This window comes from Saccostrea cucullata, unplaced genomic scaffold (assembly GCF_032062105.1).
Source record: "Saccostrea cucullata isolate Sc308-1 unplaced genomic scaffold, CSIRO_AGI_Scuc_v1 ctg1224, whole genome shotgun sequence".
In the NCBI taxonomy this organism is placed as follows: domain Eukaryota; kingdom Metazoa; phylum Mollusca; class Bivalvia; order Ostreida; family Ostreidae; genus Saccostrea; species Saccostrea cuccullata.
In genome coordinates, this window is record NW_026930231.1 from 44,683 (window position 1) to 68,896 (window position 24,214).

A 24,214-nucleotide genomic window follows, 5' to 3' on the forward strand; every position below is an offset into this window, starting at 1 on the left:
GGATTTTGTTCGGCAACATTCGACAGCTTTCGGAACCAAGGGCAGAGAACCAGCATTGACATCAACTTTCACTTTGACAACGGTTTGTTTTCTGCTAGGAAAATGGCTTTCCAGAGGTCAATTTCCGTTGATTTTGAATTATGTGGAAATGTTCAAGGTTTGATATTTTTTGTATAATCCAACAATTCATCAAATAGTAAAAAAAAAAAAAAAAAAAAAAAGAGATGCAGAAAAAGTTGGATTTTTTTTTTTATTTTTCTCTCTTTTCTTGGAACAAAATGTGATTTTTTTATTTGCATTTTTTGTTTGTTTTATATGTATATTTACATCTTTTTCTATTTTATTTTACTTTTTTTCTAGGTGTTGCAATGAAACCTGTAAGTAAAATATGATTTATAGAATAAGTGAATATTTTTGCTGGAAGTGTAAGATGTGTAAGATATTCTACTGATTGAAACTTGTATTTAGTAAAGATGGTCTCTTCAAATGAAAAAATTATATTCTTGATAGAAAATTTTAATTGATTTATTATACAGAGTTCAAAACATAAAGAAACCAGAATAAAAGTTAAAAATTTTCGTTTGATTTCTTCTTTAACATTATAAAATCCATGTTAACTCCATTTTCTCTCATACCCATGTTCATGCACATTCTAATGCCTTCTTAATTGTATGATTGCACATTTTATTATTTGACAGTACACCTATGCAGCAGCTAACAAACTGGGAGTGGTTGGGAACATGATGAATACAGAGAAGGGGACCATCAGAGGAACACTACAGGGGAACAGGGGTCAAGTGGAGAGCATGTCAGTATTCATTTCACTTATACCATTATTACATCTACCATAATTACATTAACCATTATTACATTACCGTTATTACACTTAGTACTATTATTACACCTACCATAAATTAATTACGTTAACCATTATTACATGTGGTCTACATATACCATGATTACTTACCTACTTATGCCTGCTACCCCTTTTGGGGCATAGGCTGCCATTCTTTTGACGTCTGCCTCCAAACCTCTCCATCAGGTGTTCTTTGGCCTCCCTCTCTTACGTTTTCCTTGGGGGTTCCAGGATAGGGTTTGCCTTGTGATGTTTTTATGTGGCTTGTGTAGAGTATGCCGTATCCACCTCCACCTTCTCTGCATTATTTCTGCTTTTATAGGGGCTTGGTTTGTTCTTAATTGGCACAGATTGGTGTTTCTTATTTATTATAATTATTTTGTCGGGCCATCTAACCTGGAAGATGCGTCTCAGACAAGAGTTGACAAATGTCTGTATTCTGTTTATTGTGGCAACAGTCATCCTCTATGTCTCGGAACCAAAGAGAAGCACAGCCTTGACATTTCTGTTAAAAAGCCTAACTTTGGTGCATGTTGTTATTCCATTGGTCTTCCAGATGTTTCCAAGTTGCAAGAATGCTACTCTGGTCTTTCCTTTTCTTGCTTTGATGTCAGCTTCTGTTCCAATATCATGATTACATTTACCATTATAATTACACTTATCAATTATTACATTTATTGTTTTAAAATTTACCCAGGGTCTTCCCTGACAATTGGATAGTGGGAGTGCAGCATAAAAAAGTAGAAAGGAGTCTGGGGTTCATCTTCTAACAGGGGGAATTGTTTAATTCGTTGCTTAACTCGTTGAAGGAGAATACGAGAATAAATTAGGGGATATTACATCATTATAGCCAGGGAAATTACCCCTGCCCACGGGTGTAAGGGACAACCCTGCTGACCATAATAACACATACCATTATAACATTTACCATTACATGTATTACAATGTACATTATACAATTATTTAATGCCTGAGCAGTCAATAGACCAGAATATTTTTCCCGAGATGCAGGGAACAGCTCAGTGTGTTCTATTGCCCGAGGCCAGCGGCCGAGGGCAATAGAACACACTGAGCTGTTCCCTGCACCGAGGGAAAAATTTTCCTGGTCTATTGACTGCTCACTAGGCATTAAATAATTGTTTTATTACCTAATCTTATTTTCCGTATTATAAGTGTTCACAATTGTATATTCAGAACAGAAGGTTCCCGTACCATATTGTAAAATGTATACCTAGATATGGTGCATCTGTAATATTAATTAAAGATTGATTGTATAGATATTGTTTACATTCCTCTCGAAAATTTTTCGCTCTTATGGAGACACCACCATTTCCAGGTGGAGAGGGACCTTTTTCGTGCCAGCAGAGAACCTACTGATACACGGGATCTCGGTTTATAGGTCTCACCGAAGGATCAGTCTCAACGTCGGTGTATTAATTAAAGTAACTCTGATTAAATAAAATACCCGAACATTGAAATCATACAATTTTTAAAACCAATGTCGAAAGATGTTTACCATGTCTGTGCATTGTTACAAACAACTAAATTCAAAACCCGGATCGCTTTTTTTTTCGAAATGCGCTACCGGTCAATAGAACGCGCAGTCTATTGACCGGTCAATAGAACGCACTTCTATTGACCGGTCAATAGATCGGTTTGAAAAGAGAAGAAGAAAAACTGAAAACACATACAGAATAGTATACAATTATTTAATGCCTGATCAGTCAAATAGACCAGAAAAATTCCGAGGTGCAAGGGAACAGCTCAGAGTGTTCTTTTGCCCAAGGCCAGCGGCCGAGGGCAATAGAACACCCTTGAGCTAAATGTTGAAACTTAAGGAATTCGTTTTATTTAGTCGAAATACGATTATAAATGTTCACTTGAACTTGATAGTAAATTACCTGTAAAATTCGATTGAAAACGTGAAATTACTTTATTTACATATACTTCCGATCTCTATAAAAATAAAACGTCGATGGTCGGAACTGAAAATTCCGGATTTTGTTGACTTTCTATCTCTCGAACCCTTCGATCTCTCGAACTTTTATCGCGGTCCCTTGAACTTTGAGAGATCGAGAGTCACCTGTAACTCTTTTTGTAACAATTTATATCATATCAAACCCGAACTGGTATTCACAAAATAATACCGCGATACGTATTGTGAAGAACGAAATTGGGATACACCGGTTAACCGTTAATATCGCACAGCACTAGTGATTTACAATGTACATTGTAGGTTTTTAGTCACATTGCTGTGGTGGAATCAGTTTTTGTGGAGAGCCGATTTTTGGGAAAAAAAACTTACGCATTGATAAATAAATTTGTGGATAGCTACATATACCTTGTCAAAGTCTAATGTACATGTAGTTAGTTGATCTGATTTCTTGGGTCTGGCCCAAACTTGAAACATTAAACTGAAGTTTAGCGAGAAATGGTGCAATCACAGTCTGTTTAATGGCTATTGATATTTAAGAATTGAAACAGAAGAATCTATGACCCAGTGATTTCAGCTCATTGATTATTGTTTTGTTGACAGGTGAGGAAGAAGGGACAGGCAGTGCTCATGCAGTGTTTTCTAAACTTTCCTACTGTTACCGGTGCCTGCTGGACAGGATCTCAGACAAGCCTCTCATACAAAGACACGCCCGAAAAACAGTTCAAGGTAAGTCATGCCCAAAAAAGCAGGTCAAAGTAAGACATGCCCAAAAAGTATGAATGATCTTTGAGAATACCACTCATTAGGTTTATTATTGACTTGTATGGAAACAGGTCTTATCAATCTTTTAGATAAGGAGGGGAAGCCAAGTCTTGTTTGAAATTGGTCAACCCAATTTCTTTTGACAAAAATTATATCGGTAATAATTTCAACAGTCAGGAGGAATACATGTATATTGTTTGTGTACAGTAAATGGAGAGTACCTTAACATTGTAGGGAGTGTTGTATGTGGTCCTTGGAAGTGGTAAGAGATGCCTGGCCACCAAGAGAAGCTGGGAGGTGATTGGTCAGTTATGGCCAGCCATTGTCCAGGCCCAGCAATCAGAGAAGCCATCAATTTTACGGGTCGTTGACGACATCATAGCTAAAGTCAGCAAGAATCTGGAAAGTCCAGGAATTGAAATCAAAGTATGTTTATTTAGCATACTTTTCTGTGCATGGATATCTGTACTAACTTCTCTGCATCTTCTTATAGTTAATGCAGAGTATCCGTGTATTTTTACGTGATAGGTATCATGCATATATCCATGTAGAATTTATGATGTGAGGATGCCCCCACTTTTCCCTTTTGATAGATAGGATTATTACATTTTATACTAAATACGTATGATTTATCTCTTAAGGTAACCTCCAGCTGTTTGGAAGCTGCCCAGAAGTTACTGTCCTCTGGTGTTCCTGTATCTAATCCTAACACACTGACTGAGGGGGCCGACCGGTGGGGGGAGGAGTTCCAGAACGAGTGCAATGAGTCCAACAACAGGTTTGTCTGAATCTAATGGCTCACTTATTAAATTTTTTTATAATTGATTGGAAGAATTTGCTTATTTGATTTGATTTTTTTATTTGGCAGGATGTATGTAAAAATCGTGGAAGACCTTGTGGCATTAGTGAAAGGTGGAACATTGTAAGTACTTGCATTTGTGATTTCAAAAGTTAGTGTTAGTTTTGTTTAAAAATTTAGATGGGTGTATTCCACATTTTCAATATTTTTTTTTCTTGATAAACATCAGCTAACGAATAAAATCTAACATGTTTTACCATTTGTATGACCTAGGATGTGGAAGTTCAGTCAGTACGCTGTAGAACTGTTAACACTATTACTGAGACATGATGTACCCACGCCCCCTGTAGCCGTGGAACTCTTTGTCTCCAACCTCATACATGACTCCTTATACATCAGAAAGGTACAATGATATACAAATATTTTGTTTAATTGAATTAGTTTTCATGAAGTAACAAGGGAAGGCTTTGTTGGGTTTTACATGTAATTCCATAGGCCATACTTCCTCATGATAGATAAATTCTATAATCAGTATTTGTTGAGTTTGTATATTCATGGATTAGGGACACTAAACTATCAAGCATTTGATCTCCATAGAATATAATGATTAATACAAAGAAAAGACTAAAAAATTCAGATACAAGGTCACTATCAGAGTTTCCTCCCTTGAAGACTGCAGTTTCCTACACAATATTAGTCTTATTTTATCTTCAGCTGTCAACAGCCTCTGTATCAGCCATTCTGAAGCAACAGAAGAGAAAACACAAGAAGGTGGTGGTGGACCCCTACCGTAGTGCCCCACCCCCTCCAGCGGGTACCTTCCTCCCCGGGAATCGTCCGGATAACGACTGGATCATGTACGACTCAGGCCGACTTCCAGACAATCAGGAGAAATGGGAGGCCATGGAATTTGTGGATAAAACTCACTGGGGATACTACTGCTGGCCAAGGTATGTCATTACTTTATTCTCAGCATGAAAATTTTTATTCAGTTGCTAATTAATAATTGATCATGATCATTAAATTACTTCTGTTTTGAATTCCAACATTAATTATATTGTGTTCTAATCTCCATCCAAAGGAAGAAAATAGCTAAAATAATCAAATTTTGGTTTCCATCAATTCATTTTTTGAATTCCAGAGAATTAACTGTAGTAACAATCTGTTAATATGATTTTGACATTTGAATATTAATAATTAGACGAAATTGATTAGGACTGTTAACTTTGAATCTGTTGCAGAGAAATGAAAATTTATGCCCAGTATTCAGAGCAGCCAAAACTAGATCGTCTAGAATCAGAACTGTTAGATATAGAAAAACCTATTTATGTGAAACTGAGTGACTCTGAGTTTGTGAAAAAGTTTATAGCAGTGCTTAGTTTAGAAGAGCACAAAGGACGAGATAAATTCAGGAACAAACATTTAACTCTATTCAAGGTAAGTTTAAAGGTTCTGTTTCTGATCCTTTTGGGGTTTTAAAAGCTGGAAAGTTACATCCATTAATCACATATCTGTTTATGTACATGCGATGGAGAAGAAAATAACGAAATGATAAATGTTTAAAAATATGAACAAGCTGTATAACATGCAAGCTTCCAAAGATGGCTGTATTGTTGAATTTTCAATTCAAATAATTCTTTGTATCCTTTAAATTCCATTTTGTGTTTCAGGGTCTGTTTAGGAACTACGGTGACACGTTCCTCCCCCACTTCAGACACCACATCGTGGAGCTACTGTCCGACAGGACCCACGAGCACCACGAAAGTAAACAGAGGTGTGGCATGGAGATCTTAGCTGGGGTCATACGCGGCTCCAAACACTGGCCATATGACAAGGTAGAACATTCAGTCCTCTTTCAAGTCAGAAATTATGTGTAATGATAAAACATGTATATGGCATAAATTATCAGAGAGTGTAGAAAAATTTGAATAATTTAAATACTATGTACTTGTACATGCTTGTACAGGTACCATAACCTTATGCAGTAGACTATACACTGTATGTGCTTAAACAAACTTTAGTATGGAATTAATTTGCATGTAAAATTTCTGTTTCTTGAAATTTTCTTATAGGTGAATGCCCTTTGGGACTGGGTGATCCCCATTCTGAGAACCTCCCTAGATAACATTACCAGTGAGACACTTAAGGACTGGGGGACGTTCTTCACCGTCGTGTCCGAGAGTCGAGATCCCAGAAGATTGTATCGATTCTTTGAGATGCTCATGGATAAACCTATCAGGGAGGGATCTTCTTCTTTTGAGGACTCCAGGTAATACTACTGATGGAGAAATGTTAGAAGTACACAAGTGGTTTAAAAAATTCTAGGGGGAATTCATTTGATGATAATTCAGTTAACTTTAACACAAGATTTGCAGACTTATTGAGTGATAAAATGTCCATAAATGATTCTCAAAGTGATTCACCCCACCCCCAACTGAAAAAAACCTAGAATGATGTATCCGAAACTAAGAGACTGATTTCCTTTCATATTTTGTAGCCGTCTTTTTGCTGTACAGAATGCTTTAGTACAACAGGAATGGAGGGTACCAGAACTCCTCCATCGTCTGTTAGAGTTTCTGACACCCTACCTCTCCCACAGGTACAAGAACGTCAGGGACAGGATTGGAAGGTATGCTCCTGATATAGTGTGATTTAAATGTATAACCCAGAAAGTTGATTAATCAGATAAATGTCCATGGAAGCAGTGATGTCTGATTAGTGGATTATACAAGTTTAACTCTGTTCCTTTACCCCTTAATGACGACTTTTGACACCTAGCCCCCAACCCATAATGACGACTTTTGACACATGTGTATTTCTTTGTTGATTTGACTTGAAATTACCGCTTGTTTACAAATTATCAGAGCACAGGTGGCCACCTACAGGTTAACAATAGAAGATTGCATCATACTACAGTTAGAAATCATGTGATTTACCTGTGTAAACGAACAAAAGAATCTTGGAAAGTCCCACCGAAATTCAAAATGGCGGACTGTTACATACAATGTTTTTTGAGCATATAACTCAGTCAGTACGGAATATTTTCTCATTCAGTAAAGCATTACATGAAATTCAAGCTATAAACTACCTATTTCTTGAAAGGTTTGAAAATTATGATGATCTATATGTGTAATATACTCCAACATAAGATACGAAAATTTTGTGAAATTCGGGACCGCGCAGTGTCCATTTCGCTACCTGTTTCTCACAAATTCAGAAGATATCTTCCAATTTACACATTTTTTTAAATGTAAAGGTGTAGAAAATAATTATTTTAATAGAATTGGATCATTAAAGTATCCAAAAACGTTCAGAAATCAGTTTTAGCAGGCAAGTCTGAAAAATTGTCGACGAGATTGACATTGAAGTAGCACTACATGTACAATTTATTGATTTCTGAGGAATTAAAACTTATAAATTGATAACAAATAATAATTTAATCATTAATTATATTATCACACATATTTTTTATTATTTTTACAGTCAGTTTTGGCTTTTTAAGGTAGTCCGATCCTCAGGTTTACAAAATTAGCAGTTAAGTAAACAAAAATACTCATAAAAGTATCTCTGAATCCACAAAGTTATCTCAATTTATCCACAGTATTTCTTTAAAGTTTAAGATTAAAGTTGGTCATATTATATAGGGAAAATCGTCAAATCTCCGAGATTTTTGCAAAAAAGGCGAATTTGAATAGTAGCTATGCATTTTCTAATTGCAAATTGATCAACAAATATATTTATGTTAAAAAACGATAGGTATCCATGCATTCAAAGAAATTGTTATGATTTTTACACTTACTTGGTATTTTTTGTCTTCTATTTCCGTCATATATTCTATATTACTTAGAGTAAAAGGCATTTGCTATCATTTCAAGACGCCACAAATCACTTCTTATTCAATATCATGCTAATAAGCATGGGTATCTAAGTCATGGTTGAAGAAAATCTTATTTCTCTAAAACTGTAATATTTTTTTTCTTTTTATAGGGTACACATGTCAACTTTTATAAGACCTTTTCTAAGACTTCCAAAAACCTTGAATCTTATAAAGATGAATAGAATGAAAATTGTTGCATGAAAAAATTTCATTTTCAAGCTTCATTTTGATGCATTTCAAATTAAATATTAATTTTTGGAGTTATCCTTCCTGACTGAGGATCGGATATCCTTGAAGCCGTTTTACACGTTGAAAATATCTATTTTGCAATTTACACCTGCTTCCACCTGAATTATTTTTTTACAGAAAATTCCGATCGAAATTATGTAAATAGATTTGAAAAATTTAATTTATTATGAATCCAATGATATATAATACATAGCATAAATGAAATATTTTAACCCTTATTAGTTCAGTTTTAAACTGCACTCTAATTCATTTTAAATGCTCTAAGGGGCAGCCAGGCAAACACTCTAAGGATATGGCCAGTGCATCAAATCGTGGCATTAAGGGGTAAAGAGTTAATTGTACATCATTTTTCAATTTCTATGTGAAATTTTTGATGGAACACTTTTTAGAGTTAATATTCCGTTTCAGCCTTCTGTCCAACATCATGTTGTATGACTACAGCATCACGGCAGGTTCCTCCACTAAATCTCCACACAGAGTGGACTTTGTCCAGAAAGTGATTCCACGACTGGAACCACTCAAAGACCTGGTGCTATCAGACAATGGAAACAATGGCAGCTCAAAGGGTAGGTTCTGATTCTGATTTCATAAAGATTGGACTTGTAATGGTCTGAAAAACTGTAATCATATATTGCATTTATTACTTTATATGCCCCGGAATCGAAAGATTCTGGGGGTATATGCCTTGGGATCAAAAGATCCCGAGGGTATATTGGTTTTGTCCTGTTTGTCTGTTTTTCTGTCTGTCTGTTGTCAACTTTAACCCAGCCCATAACAATTGAGTGGATGGGGCTATGGCTTTCATATTTCACAGATGTATTCCTTGTGACATGATCTTTCTTCGGGTACCACCAAATTTGACTTTTTGACTTTGACCTAAGAGTTTTACAAAAAAATACCACACTTTAACCTTGACCATAACTTTTGAACAGTTTGAGCTAGGGCTTTCATACTTCATGTGTATTTATTGTAACAAGACCTTTCTGATGGAATAAATATTTTTGACCTTGAACTAAGAATTTGACCCACTTTTTGAAATCTTTAACTTTAATCATAACTTTTGAACAGTTAGATCAAGCTTTCATTTTTCACAAGTGTATTCCTTGCAACAAGACCTTCCTTTGGGTACCAACATTTTTTACCTTGACCTTTGGAGTTTGACATGCATTTGAGAGAATTCAACCCTAGCCATAAGCGGTCATACGGGGGCATCAGTAAACACTCACAAACACTTCTAATCTTTATTTTAATGTGCACAAGGAGGTGGTAGAAGTCTTTGAAGATGTAGTATTTGAATTTTTCACAGATGAGGAGAACCACAGAGAGATGTCTTCCTCGTTGGAGAAGATGGAGGTGGAAGATGATGAGGATGAAGAGAGGAAGACAACCATAAGGCTGTGTAAAACAGGTGAGGGGGCTTACACCTGTCTGAATATTCATGTAAATTAAAGCTGACATGAACTCTTAAAAAGGCATCAGTTTTCATCTTTGTACGACTTACTACATTCCTGTACGCCCTTGTCCGACATATTTGTTCGATTCCGCCATATTTAATCGAAGATTTTTGGCCACCTGTACCTGCTATATATAGCCTTGACGAATTGTTTCACTTGAGTGATTTTCTAGTCTGGCTGTCGACATGTACACATCTCCGATAGCATAGTTTTTAAAAGTCCATAAACGACCAATACATGTTTGAAAAGTAAAAATTCAACAAAAATAGAACTATAAAGAATTAAATTATTTTTGAATGCATTTGCTGCAATATAAAAAGTACACTAACACGGAATACATTTATGTACAGCAAAAATCCATGCAGGTCGGAAAATGCGTCAAACGCAGTGATAAAACATTTACCTGAATACTGCTTTCGTTACAGGGATGTGCACATGTCGAAAGAATTATCCTATTTTACTTTTATTGAAAAATGCATCTCAGAAGTCATGTAATCCATTGCTAACTCAAAAGTAAAAGATGCTTGGACACACGTGGCCCATGCCGATCATTTTATTTGGCCAGGGAAAATATCAAAGGTTGAAAGCTGAGTGGGGTTGATTGAATTTTTTTTCAAAAATAAACATTGCTCTTGTTTGTAAATGTAGTAAATAAAAATTATGATTATACATGGTTTAACTTCATTAAATTTATTTGAAAAAAAAAGCATGCATGATTGCAAATCATTCGTACCTTTTGAAGATATTTTCCTGTGATAGGAGGGGGGGGGGTATTAAACATGCATATCAACACTCTCATTAAAATATTTCTGAAAAACGTCTGAAACAGATTAATTATCATGAAATAAATACTGTGTATAGGCTTTAGTAGACCTAATATAATTTGATTTAAAGTTATTTATAATTTTGTGCATAATGAAAGAAAAAAAGAGAGCAAGTTCACATACCCCACGCTCCCCCAAAAGTCGAAGTGCTGAAATTCCCAGAAAAAAATAAATGAATCGTAATTTCCATTACATGTAATATGCTCATCTATACACATTGTGTCCTAAATATCTGCAAAGTTTGACGAAATTGTGTGCAGCGGTTTATGAGGAATTGCGCTGACAAATTGCTCATCTCTATATTCGAGATATGGCCAAAATCTAAATGTAAGAATTCTGAATTTTCTGGTGATGTGCATATCTACACACACATTTTCTCCTATAAATATCTGCAAAGTTCGACAAAACTCTGTGCAGTGTTTTATGAGAAGTTGGGGTAACCCACCTGAAACCAAAAAATGAAAAAAAAAAAAAGACTGACTGACGGGTCAAAAACATTATACCTCACGCAACTTATTGCGAGGGGTATAATAAATGAGTTTGCTTCTGTGGTGCAATGATAATGAAAATAAAATTAAATGTGAATTAAATTTCTAGACATAAATAATTAATGATTATTAGAAAAAGCATATAAGAAGAGAGAGCAAACTCCCCATTCCACATTCTACCTACAATTAGCTTTTTACAAATTCTCTTTTTTTGTCTGTTGTCCAGGTCCAGGTTCGACACGTACGTTTGAGAAGGAATTTGAGAAAGTTCCCAATGTTCCCATTCCTGTGATGTATATTTCACGTTTATTATATTCCCGGCTTGAAAAGTGGGAGGGTATATAGTAACCGTTATGTCCGTCCGTCTGTCCGTGCGTCTGTCTCATACGCGTTGGGGTACCAATCTCTTATCCGCAAATCATCTTGTACCACTTGGTGAATTTTAATGAAACTTTCACAGAATCTTAGGTTTATTACATATTACCATTGTGCAAATCTTATTTTACTTTTCAGGGGTGAAGCAACGGGGGTGGGGGGGGGGGGGGGAGCCCCCCCACTTTTTTCCGCCACCTAACTTATACTATAGGAAATGTTAATTGAAGGTGTGGTTTTGTTTTGTTTTGTTTTGTTCTTTTTTTTTTGCTTGTCAACTTTTTCAGGTAATGAAAAAAAAATCTCTGCCTGGCCAACACTTTAAATTACGGTGCTACGTGCCTGCTTTTTGATTCGACACATATTTTGGGTTTAGCGACAACAGCAAAATATGGACTTTGCCATTATAATCATATGGGAGGCGGGGTATCATTTAGTGAGCTCATTGCTTACAATACCTCTAGTTTCTATTTCAATTTGGGCGTGTGGGTTAATTTCTTGTCCAAATTAAAATTATTATTCAATTTATGTTTCGACATCCCGCCTGAGAAAAATTTTTGATCAGTTCTAAGGCTTAATAAATGGTACATCACAAAGTGCGTAGGATCTTATACCTATTATTGCCCTAACGGATAGGAGAGGGAAAAGAGAGAGAGAGAGAGTTCAATATACAAAAGAATTAATAAAAATTATCCGTATTCAACCAGTGTCAAGTATCCCTACCCCAGCTCTTAAAATTATTTCTCAAATACTTCTAAAGAAATTATTTTTATACGAAAAAAAAGCTAGACTCTCAAGCAGGAATACTGAAATCTCGAAAGACTCACTGTAACAACATAATACAGTTACATCCCTCAAAATGCATATACTTTGTGGTCGGAGTGACCCATTTAAAAAAATCTCAAAATTGAATTCGGCAGAAATGTCAGTCTTCCAAGAATATTTAAATAACGGTCATGTCAATTATTTTTGCATGCCCCCCCACCCGCGCCTAAAAAAACCAAATGCCTAAATGTGAAATTGAACAGGGGATGGCCTTTCTCCGTGTGTGTTAAAGAACGTTTAGATGTACACATAAAAATTACTTGGTTTCGATTGGAGATTAGTACTAAAACAATCAGTTATAATTGACAAATGAATTTTGCGATGCAAACCAACTGCAGACTATATACATGACTTTGTATAGAATGTTAGAACTACATGTAGATAGACAATTCACAATTATAGCTTATGAACAGCAGTTATAATACTTTAACCCCCCCCCCCCTTTTCAGCCGCGCAAATACCTTCTCTTTCCACTTGTGATATTTTCCCTGACCAAAATTTGATCAGCACGGACTCAGTGTATCGACTGTACGGAGTAATGACAGTGTGTTTACTATTGAGCTTTTATGGAGTTTATTTCTTTTTTTGTGATGCATATTTCAATAAATGGGATTCAGGGTGTATATCACTTGACTTGTGCATATCTTCTAACCGATGCAGTAACCTATTTCCAGGTATGGATACGTTTACAGCGTTCGAGGCGTTTTCTCGATATGCATCAATTGCATCTTTAGGACCTGCAAATCAAAGACGTAGGTTGTTTTGTTCCATTCAAATGATATAATTTCAAAAGATGTTTGCAGATTTTACTGCTTTTTATTTCAAGTTTATTCTGCATAAATTTGCGCACTGTAAAATACGTACTCTTGCATCTAAATTTCTCTTCCAAACTTGCATTTTTTTTCCTTTTGATTCAAATCAATAATTATTCAGAAATATGATTATTATGTTGTTTGTTGTGCTTTTGAAATGTCTCGAACACCTAATGTGTTCTCATGTTTCTTTACCATCGGAGATGTGCACAAGTCGATACCCAAGCCAAAAAATCAATCAAGTGTAACGACCGCATCGGGGTATATATCGTTACAATGAGACAATGTATCTGAAAGAAATATGGCGGAATACGGCTATAGTTGGTATGAAACAAGTCGTACATAGATGAAAATGTTGTGTTTTTAAGAATTCATGTCAGCTTTAACAAAGATAATGATCTCATTTATAAAACATGAAAAGAAATATGATGGATGGACTTATTCATCATTTTTTGTTGCAGTGCTGAAGTGGATATCTGATGGACTAGGTAGAATGTTTACCTCAACTACACCAGAGCTTTTCCTTTTTCTTCCAGTAGTAAGTATTATTGTGAGGATTGCAGAATATACATTTCGGATCTCTTTTTAAATTCGTTAATATTTTCAAATATATGAACATACATGGACATGTATTTAACCAGAGTGATGAAAAATATTCAGAAAAACTTTTTAGTTTAAAATGATTTTCTGATATTGAGATTCATTTGATATTTCCCCCAGATCTGCACGTTAGAGAGTGAGACTAAAGATGAGGAACTGAAGACTGACTGTTCTATGGCCCTGGCATGCTTCTCTCAGGCTCTGATTCAGGAGAACAATGTCACAGTGTGTCTGGAGACCATCAGAGAGGTGGGTACAACAGAAACAGGGTTAAAACTAGATATGAATCTGAAATTATCCTGTCCAATGGATATGATCTAAAACACAGTTATTATACCCCCTGCAAATGAAGTTTTGGGGGCTATATAGGAATCCCTTGTCCGTCTGTCCGTCCGTCCATCTGTCCGTCTGACTATGCAATCGTGTCCGGTCCATATCTTTCTTACTGAGGGACATTAGAATCTACTACTCCACACAAAGATTGCCCATAACCTAAGGGTGTGTCATGACCTTGACCCAAGGTCATTTTGGGAAGTTCAAGGTCAATGGAAGAAAAATTTCATAATTCGTGTCCGGTCCATATCTTTCTTATGGATAAACTTGGTAGGTTCTCATTTCACACAAAGATTGCCCATGACCCAAGGGTGTGTCGTGACCTTGACCCAAGGTCATTTGGGGAAGTTCAAGGTCACTGGAAGAAAAATTTCATAATTCTTGTCTGGTCCATATCTTTCTTATGGATAAACTTGGTAGGATCTCATTTCACACAAAGATTGCCCATGACCCAAGGGTGTGTCTTGACCTTGACCCAAGGTCATTTGGGGAAGTTCAAGGTCACAGGAAGAAAAATTTCATAATTTGTGTCCGGTCCATATCTTTCTTATGGATAAACTTGGTAGATTCTCATTTCACACAAAGATTGCCCATGACCCAAGGGTGTGTCTTGACCTTGACCTAAGGTCATTTGGGGAACTTCAAGGTCACTGGAAGAAAAAATTCATTATTCGTGTCCGGTTAACATCTTTCTTATGGATGTACTTGGTAGGATCTCATTTCACACAAAGATTGCCCATGACCCAAGGGTGTGTCATGACCTTGACTCAAGGTCATTTGGGGAACTTCAAGGTCACTGGGAGAAAAATTTCATAATTCATATGTGATACATATCTTTATTATGGAAAAACTTACTTCTGAAAAGCCAAGCCCAGCGGGGGGTTATAATTTTGTCCCATTTGGACAGTTCTAGTTATTGTAGGAACTTCTCAGTACCAAAAGATGTAGAATCCAAATTTTAAGTTCCTGGTATAAAGTTATTAGACTCTCGCCATGGTTAGAAGTTATATTGTTGAAGAATTTGATAAAGTGGCTAGGATCTGAAGGGTCATACTGATTAGAATAATGGAAGCTTTATTCCTAAACATTTCCTTGATTTCTATAGGTGATGGGACTGAAGTCCTGGCATTCCCGTGTACTGATCCTCGGCTACATCCAGGTCATGGTGTTCTGTAACCTCTTTACCATGATCCAGACAAAGTACAAAAAGGAAATCCAGAACTTTATACTCCATCTCATCTGTGATGACCAAGTAGAGGTAGGTTATGTATACAAAAACAAACACAAAAACTGGAGGGGGTCAGAACTTTATACTGCATCTCATTTGTGATGATCAAGTGTTTTACATTAGATATTTATGCAATATATTTATTAACATCAAAGAGTTAGATTCACTTTCCATAAAACGGCCCTGCCCATATACCAATAAACTGACCAAGTCACAATATCCCATAACTAACATCCAGGGTTCGACACTAACTTTTTTACCTTGGTGGACCGCAGGTCCACTTGTTAAAAATTATTGGTGGACCTTCTCAATATCTGGTGGACCTTTATAAATGTTTGAATTAATGAATGAATCATTACATGAGGCATTAATTAAAGCTACCTTTAATATATACCGATTCCAGTCAGACTAGTAAAGCATAAATCTAACCAGTCAACAGAATCAAATCAGTTAGGGACTCGTCAGATATTTTAAATCAGAAATATTGTTGAACTTAAAACAAAACAAAACGTATTAATCTACAAACCAAAAAGATTTTTTTTTAAAATTAATATCATTAAGTTACAATGGTGAAAACCTAAAACCTGCATTAATTTTGCTTCCAGAGGTAGATTAAATTTAAAATTCCAATTATTAATTTAATTTGTTCAAATATTAAACAAGTGAATTTTTCATGCATTTATGGCTAGATCTTTTTTTTTTTTACTACAATGTGAGATAGAAATTAACATGTAATGTGTATTAATCAATTATTTTTCTAAATTTATTATTTATTCAAATAAGTAGTGATATAATGTATATCAAGAAAAAATGAAACTGCAGATTAGTTGATAAAATGTAAATTACGCCTATTTGAACATCTATTTAAAAAAAAAAAATACATAAATGCAGCTGTCAATCAGTTCTAATTATCTACAAGTGTGTATGTTCAGGCGTGAAGCGATTTTCACACCTTTCTATGCATTACGTAAACAGAGGAGAGACTGGCTAATCTGGCACGGATTTTTCATGCTTCTTATATTTAAGGTCCATGTTGTATGTTCTTGCGTCTCAATATTATTGTTAATATTGGATTTATCAATTTAACATCATATAAAATATATCGAGTTCTAGGTCCCCCTGATTACCTAAAATATTATTTACATGTATATTTACTTTTAGTTAAATACAGGTATGGAGGAATTAATAATTTGAGTTACGGATTTAAGAAAAAAACCTGGAATTTCACTGTTTTTTTTAATACGGTGTTTAAATTTTAAGTGGACCGACGGTCCACCTACGCTAGAACATTTGGTGGACCTTCCAATTTTTTGGTGGACTCGGGCCGCCGGTCCACCGTTAGTGTCGAACCCTGACATCAGTATAAACAGTCAAGGGCATCATGGAAACAAGTTATTTTTTAAATGATTTGTTTAAGTTATTAAATGTCAACATTTTGGGTTATCTTTCCCTGATTATGCATTTCTTCAGTAACTTATTCCAGTTACTGATACTTTACTACTCATTATTGTAAACCTACTGGCATCTGAATAGCTTTAGTCATGCTGTGCTTGGGTTATTAAGTAGAAGGAAAGCGTTCATGACAGTAAAAGTAATCTATCTTTACAATCTAGCACATTGAAATTCCACAAATCATAACTTATTTCTGTTATTTCATCTTTAACCCACCTCACTTTAGAACTCTTGCACAAAAATATACAGCTTTGCACAAAAAATGTAAGACTTAGAGATTGTACAGTAATGTCCAAAGATTATAAGAAAATTAGTCTCACTGTTGGCAAAATTGGCAGAAGATGTGTAATTGACCCCTGAAATGTTCATGAATTGTCATTATTTTTCCCTTCGATTTTTTTTAAATATCATCTTATCTGCTTAGGAGATATTAAGTCTGATGATTTTATTAAAAGAAGTACATATATTTACAACTTTCTCAGCCTTATATCATCTTTAATCAGCAGAAAACTCAACATATTGATGTTTTTTGGCAAAACTGATAGGCATTCTACTTTTTAAGAGTTAACTCAAATGAGTTACTTCTTTGTTTAGTCATAAAAAATAACTTGATTCCATCATGCCCCTGACTGATAAAGATGAGACTTAGTACTTGCATTCCTTTAAAAAAAGTTTCTTCTGCAAATCCAGCTATAGAAAAATGGGCTTTGTGAAAATTGTTATGTTCTTGAAATTCATAGAGCCAAAATAGGCCTTTAGTAAACCTTGTTCTTTTAACTCTTAATCATCCCCTTTGCAAACATATTGTAGAACAATTCTTACATTGCAGTGGAGTAGATAGGGATGTAGTTATTGATTGTGTGTATAAGTAGGATAGTTAGACCTTTGTGCCAAATGGAATTGACACAATTTTTGCTTTGGGATCAGGGTAGTTTATATCCAGATAGATGTAGAATGCTACATGCCTTGATTTACAGTGGAAATTTTAACGTTATAATTTAGACTAAATTTTTCCTCGTTATTCCATTCATCAAACATCATATTTACATGTATATATAGCAAATGCAAATGACATTGCAGCATATTTACAAACATTAATCATTATTTTAATAAATACATAAAAGTGCCTTTTGTATGATTATTATAATTTTAAAATGAATAATTGTCATGATTAACTCTAAATGGTCAAAGATTTCACTTCAGATATTTGATTTTCCTCAGTTGTTTCTTCAACAACTGAGCAACAAACATATTGTCATTTGTATCTATACACAGTCCCCAGGGTCCATCCAGTCTACATTCTATGTAACGGAGGAACTGTCCATCCTGGTCTATAATGTGGACACAATGATTGTATTCATCAGCTGTAAGGATGTGACTCTGACTGTCTGTGGTGATTCCTCGTGGACTGTATGGTTCATTCTTTGGAGCAGGAGTATGTCCAGTGTACCTAAATCTCAGTTTCCCGGCCTGATTGACCACCACTACTGCTTTAGCTCCATCATCAGACACACAAATATCTAGATTCCTGTTCTCAGTTATATATCTAGTATCAACTGTATAAATAGGTTTACCTTTATCATCAAACTGAATGGTTTGTTTCTCTGTGGAGCCAGAGTAACGGACAACTTTAGATTGTTTTTTATAATCCATGATAACCAGGAGGTCACCAGAGGAGGTACTACAGACACCTTTAGGTCTCCATTTCTGTAGTCTGATCACCTCCTCTATCTTCTCATTCTTCACAATGTTCACAGTTCTATCATAAAAATCAGTATAAACTAGATCTCCACTTTTTGTCACTACTATACTAGATGGTTCGTTCCCTGACTTGGTTCTGATTGACTTGAGTAGTGATCCCTGATTGATGCTGAAGAGTTTCATGGTGTTGTCATTTCCCCTTGTCCAGATTTCTTCATCACTCAGACAGGCCACATTGTAAAGGTAATTGCTATACCCAGTGTGTATGGTGGTGACAGTCTCTGGTTCATCAAGCAGCTGTTTGACTGGAGGAGAGGATCCAGCTTCTGGTGATTTCTGTGTTGTCTTCATGCTGTAGCCATGTTCATCTGATGTTAAAGAACTTGATGATAATGCTCCAAACATTTTACTTAGTTCTTCTTGATGCATTTTTCTTGGAATGAATTTAGGTAAAGATGGTATAATTTTGTGTGGAAGATATCCGTATGTGTGTACATTGGATGATACATTTAATAGTTTTGACAAGTCATTGGTGTCTATTGCAGTTTCCATCGAATCAATTTCGTCCTTGATGTCAGAAATGTTCTTGTTTATTTCATCCAGATGTTTCTGTAGAGTTTGTAACTGTGTGTTTTTCATTTCATCAACTTCAGCTTTAAGTTTCTTGACAAGTTTATCAATTTCTCTGTGCCAGTCCTCTCCATGTTTTGTTATGGCTGTTGAGAGATCACCATATTCCTTTTCTAACTGACTCATTCTGTTTTGTACATCAGAGGCAATGTCCTTGTAGATTGGGTAAATTGTATCATTTAATTCATTTCTTTCTTTTGTAATCATATCTTTCTTCTCACCAACAACTTGCACTATTTTAGATAATTCATGCCCTAAATGATGTTTAGATGCCAGACAGCTAAGACAGACAGGAATGTCACATTGTTTACAGTACATTTCACATTGTTCTTTTGCATGAGATGTACATACAGGGTATAGGAGAGTGGATTTTCTGGTCTGAATAGTGACAACTTTGTGATTGATTGATTGATCAGATATCATGTGTTTTCCTACACAAGCTGTGCACAGGTTGACAAGACATGTATCACAGTGCATCTGTACCACAGCGGTCTCACACAGGTCACATCACATCACGTCCTGGGCACTGATACGGGGGTCCATCATTAGATTTTGTGACTAAAGCATAAAAAAATTAATTAAGAATAAGTTGCTTTACATTTGAGAGCAACGTGTATTTTTTTGGACTCTTTTAAAAACCACATTTTGCCTGAGACCTTTAGGCAGATATATTCATGTACGTAACGTAAACAAGTCCTTATATTAATTATACAAGGTTCATTGTAGGAAGGAAAATTTGTTTGCATAATTAAAGCCTGCAGTACTGAATTTTTAGTAACTTTCAGAATTGTTTTCATATGGACAGAAATACTTAAAACTTTTTTACCTCACTTTCGTAATGGCAGCCGTCCTTGATCGATCTCCAAGTGCAGTCTGTATACACACACTGATCATGTGACACATCTGTATTATTTACCTGCCAGGTGTTTATACTTCCTGGTTAGAGGGGATTTAAATATGTCAAATAACGGCTCTTCAAAATGCATTATTTATTTTATATAGTTCATGTGCTGTTGTTTAGCGCTATTGATCTACTTGACCAGAAGGATTTATGTGACAGTATTTCATATTGGTGACTGTTGTCCATCTGTTTGTGTGTAAACAAGTAAACTAAGTTGCCAAAATTTTGAAAATTGAAATTTGTGTGAAACACCATTCCTCCTACAGTTTTATCCATTTCAATATAACTTGGCACACATGTAGAATACACTGAAAAAGAACTTTTTAAGTTTTCTTACTGTGATGAAAGGTGTTGCTAGGGTTCTTAAAAATTGAAATTTCCGCATAAATTTCTTGCAAAAGTTTATCCCCCGTACAGTGTTAGCCTGATGGGAAATAAGAGCAAGAGCCACTTTGCAATTGGGCCTTAATTATTTGGTCATGAGAATTTCTGAAAAATCAAAACCGCTTAGTTTAGGTTGCAATGCAGTAATATCACTTGGATTGTTGTTGACCACGCATCTAATAATCGTGATGTAATCTCTCATCTAGTCAATGCATTATGACGTCATAAATTGCATCATTTTCCTCTTATCCTGTAAATTCCTTTGAAAATGACCTGAAGTTGAAGCATTTTTTCAATATTTCATATAGAGCACAACCTCTGATCCAAAATATGCAAATACATAATGACAGACCTGTTTCTGAAGATCAAAAAACATGTTTTATTTTTTTGGATCGTGGGCTGGGCTCATATTTTAGTTCTTTGCTGACTGTTGTCAAATACGCATGTTTTCTGCAAAGAATGGGTGGACTTAACTGGCCAGAAAAAAAAAATGCCGTAAATTTAAGTTCCGTTAAAAGTTATTTTTTTCCCATCATATAAACCCCCGATATCTTAACTGTGTATTTATGGTACGGATGTGAATTTAAAATGCTCTTTTCAAGGTAAACTAAATAAATATCGAAGGCATGGTGCCTGAATATTTGTTGAGTATCAATAGATAATCAGGGTCACGCATTTTTCATCGTCTGAATACATAGTCAGCGCATGTTTGTTGGCTGTTCTTACAAAAACTATAGTTGTATATTGAACAAAATAATGTCATATTAAAAGGAGAAGAGCCGACAAACGTGCGATCACACTTAATTTTACAGAAAACATGTTCCAAACAAACTTCTCTCTTCCATTGTTACGACTTTGATTGACCTGTTAAATATTACAATTCATCACGTGATGTCCACCTAGGAGTGTACTCGTGGAAACAGTTACATTGTATTCTTCAACCTGACCTAGATGTAAATCACTATTATTTGGTGCTGTTTTCAGAATTTAGCACATTAAATGTTGTTTTAATTTTGCGTGTCCTCACATTTAAAAAAAAAAATCATAATGACATCGCTGTAATATTCCAAACACGTATTCGAATTTCTAGAGAGAAAGATGGAGAGAGAGAGAGAAATGTCAACAATGACACCGATCAATAGCCCCACCTCCTATTAATATTGATAGCGCGACCTAAAAACCACTGCGGGTACATGTCAAATTACGGAAGACGACACTAATGTATCTTTCTTTCAATTTTGATTCATGGCAACAAGGCATTGCTTTTGTATATATGTTTTAGCTAAAATAACCATGTATACATCACTTTTTCTAGTGGTTGTAATATAATTTAGATTCACTTTATTTTTAACTTGTTAGAGTAGTCTCAAAAAGATCCAAAATAGGGCGTTAAGTCCACCCATTCTTTCAAGAACATTGCAATTTTTCAAACCTGTTTTCCAATTTCTGGATTCTCAAAATGAAATTTTTTATAGCAAATGAAAGCACCAAGTGTCTTCTTTATTTTGATATATGAAATGGGAAAGAGGGTGATAGTTAATTACTTGATATAAGTACAGGGCCATTTTATGCTTAAGATGGCTCTTGCTCTTTTCTCACCAAAAAAAAAAAAAAAAGAAAGAAAAAACCAAGGACTATTATTTTATAGCTATTTATAAATTATTGTTGTTGCACAGTTTCAAGTTAAGTGTATCCTTTATACTCCTTTGTTTTAAATACAAAGTAGCGGAGTCAAATTTTCATCATAGACTTCTGATTTCATTTTATTTGAAAGCACTAGAAAATTCTTTTGTGCATATTACAATGTACATGTTTATTTGAAATATGTATAAAAGAGCATTAATTTCTCTATGAAAAATTATAAAAGATAAACAAAATCAGTGATAGAGGTCTCACACAGGTCACATCACCAGATTCTGGACACGTACATTTTGTTAGAGTCCATGTATGTGTAAATCAGAATTTAAAATTAATTGCATGCAGCTGTGTAAAGAAAAAAAAAATGTGTGTGACACCATTGAAAACTTGATGGAAGTAATCTTTTTCTATTTTTCAATACTAGATGCTATAGTTATAAATTGTAATTTTATTAAAGGTGAGAGAGATGGCAGCCATAACATTGAGTGGATTGGTACATTGTGGATTTCTAGACATGGACAAAGATATGCTGGTAATTTCTGAATTTCTACATAGTCTAAATTTGTATTTTATCTTGTTATTTTATGTCTCAGAATTTCAAACTTGAAGTTTGAAGTCAATAATAAATAACTTAGGTCCCATGTAGCAGCAGGTAGTGGCCCGAGAAAGATCTCTGGCTGCTCAATGGTTCTAAGTGTCGAGTATAAACCTAAGGTATAAATTTGCAGCCATCAGTCGGCAATTGTTGGCATCTTAATATAAGTGAACAAATATTCTCATGAGGACAACATGTCTGTGGAGAGGGCAAACAAACATCCTTTTTAAGATTGCCATACCATGCCAATATGATATATTTTCACTTATCTTTAAAATGAAAAAAAGCCATGTAAAGCGTGAAGTATATGTACATAGTGTTTTAATTTTTTTATTACTTTTAAACAGGAACACTTTGAAGTCCTTAGTAAGAACAAGGTGAAAAAGCGTAAGTTAGCGGACTCGATGCCTCTGGAGGCCCTTATAAAGCGTCACGCTGGTGTCCTGGGTCTCAGTGCTCTAGTGGAAGCCTATCCTTACAATGTACCCGAGTTCATGCCACAGATCTTAATGGACCTTAGTAACCATGTCAACGACCCTCAACCAATTCAGGTCAGTAGCTCTTTATTTTGGTGTCAATCAATACAGGTCAAAACTTACACTCAATCAATTCAGGTCATTTGAATCTTACACTCATGTCAACAAATTCAGGTCATTGAATCTTACACTTATGTCAACAAATTCAGGTCATTGAATCTTGCACTCATGTCAACAAATTCATGTCAAAACTTACACAACTAATTCAGCTCAGTATAACACAGTGTTCAATGTGTTACCTACATTGTGGCTATTGTCAAATGTGTTGCTACAGCTGAGGGTAACATGAAAGATTAATAAATGTCCATGTATCTAAACAAATCAAATTTAGCATTTAACATATAAAAAAGTAAAATAATGATAAACTCTCTATTGGTTTTATTTTTTGCAGATGACTGTGAAGAAGACTTTATCAAACTTCCGTAGGACACACCACGACAATTGGCATGATCACAAACAAATGTTTACAGACGATCAGCTGGTCATATTAACTGATATTCTAGTGTCTCCTACTTACTACGCTTGACGACGGATCACTCCTAGAAATATTACAAACCAAAGTGTATGGACCTAACTAGGAACAGCTCAGTCATAGTAAAACAGGCCAGAGTTATCCCCCCCCCCCCATAACAGGGTCGCAAAAGTCAGAAGCACCCATCTCATTTCACAGACATTAATTTGTAAGACATAATAAGTTATTTTATTATTCCTCAATCCTCCTATATAGTTTGACCATTTCATTTATATTTTAGGGATTTTTCATACAATGTGTTTGATGTGTATCATGAATACAATATTAATATGCATTTTGTTAAGGTAATCAAGTAAACATATGACGTCTGCTCAGAGTTTATGAAATAAGCTTTATGCAAGTCTTAGTTGGTTAAAGGGAAATAACCTAGATATATGTTTTGGAGATTGCTAACAGAGATTTTTTGTGAACTTTTTTGAATCTGTTTTTT

General features: G+C 35.1%; 2 protein-coding genes across 2 annotated transcripts; one reads left to right on the forward strand and one right to left on the reverse strand.

The window, feature by feature from the left end:
* The first annotated feature begins 102 nt into the window (after positions 1-102).
* LOC134283328 (proteasome activator complex subunit 4A-like) lies at positions 103-23,847 on the forward strand. Its single transcript, XM_062765783.1, has 21 exons — positions 103-157; positions 361-377; positions 699-812; positions 3,393-3,518; positions 3,789-3,980; positions 4,196-4,332; positions 4,423-4,476; positions 4,627-4,756; positions 5,068-5,303; positions 5,595-5,790; positions 6,024-6,188; positions 6,426-6,622; positions 6,851-6,982; positions 8,888-9,045; positions 9,786-9,887; positions 13,716-13,792; positions 13,975-14,103; positions 15,293-15,445; positions 22,579-22,653; positions 23,064-23,267; positions 23,644-23,847. The coding sequence occupies exons 1-21, from the start codon at positions 103-105 to the stop codon at positions 23,776-23,778; spliced, it is 2,784 nt and encodes a 927-aa protein (XP_062621767.1). The 3' UTR covers positions 23,779-23,847.
* Positions 18,053-20,122, reverse strand: LOC134283345 (uncharacterized). Its single transcript, XM_062765806.1, has 2 exons — positions 20,025-20,122; positions 18,053-19,756 (listed from the first exon to the last, which is right to left on the reverse strand). Exon 2 carries the CDS (start codon positions 19,673-19,675, stop codon positions 18,062-18,064), a length of 1,614 nt encoding a protein of 537 aa, XP_062621790.1. The 5' UTR covers positions 19,676-19,756; positions 20,025-20,122; the 3' UTR covers positions 18,053-18,061.
* Positions 23,848-24,214: the final 367 nt, after the last annotated feature.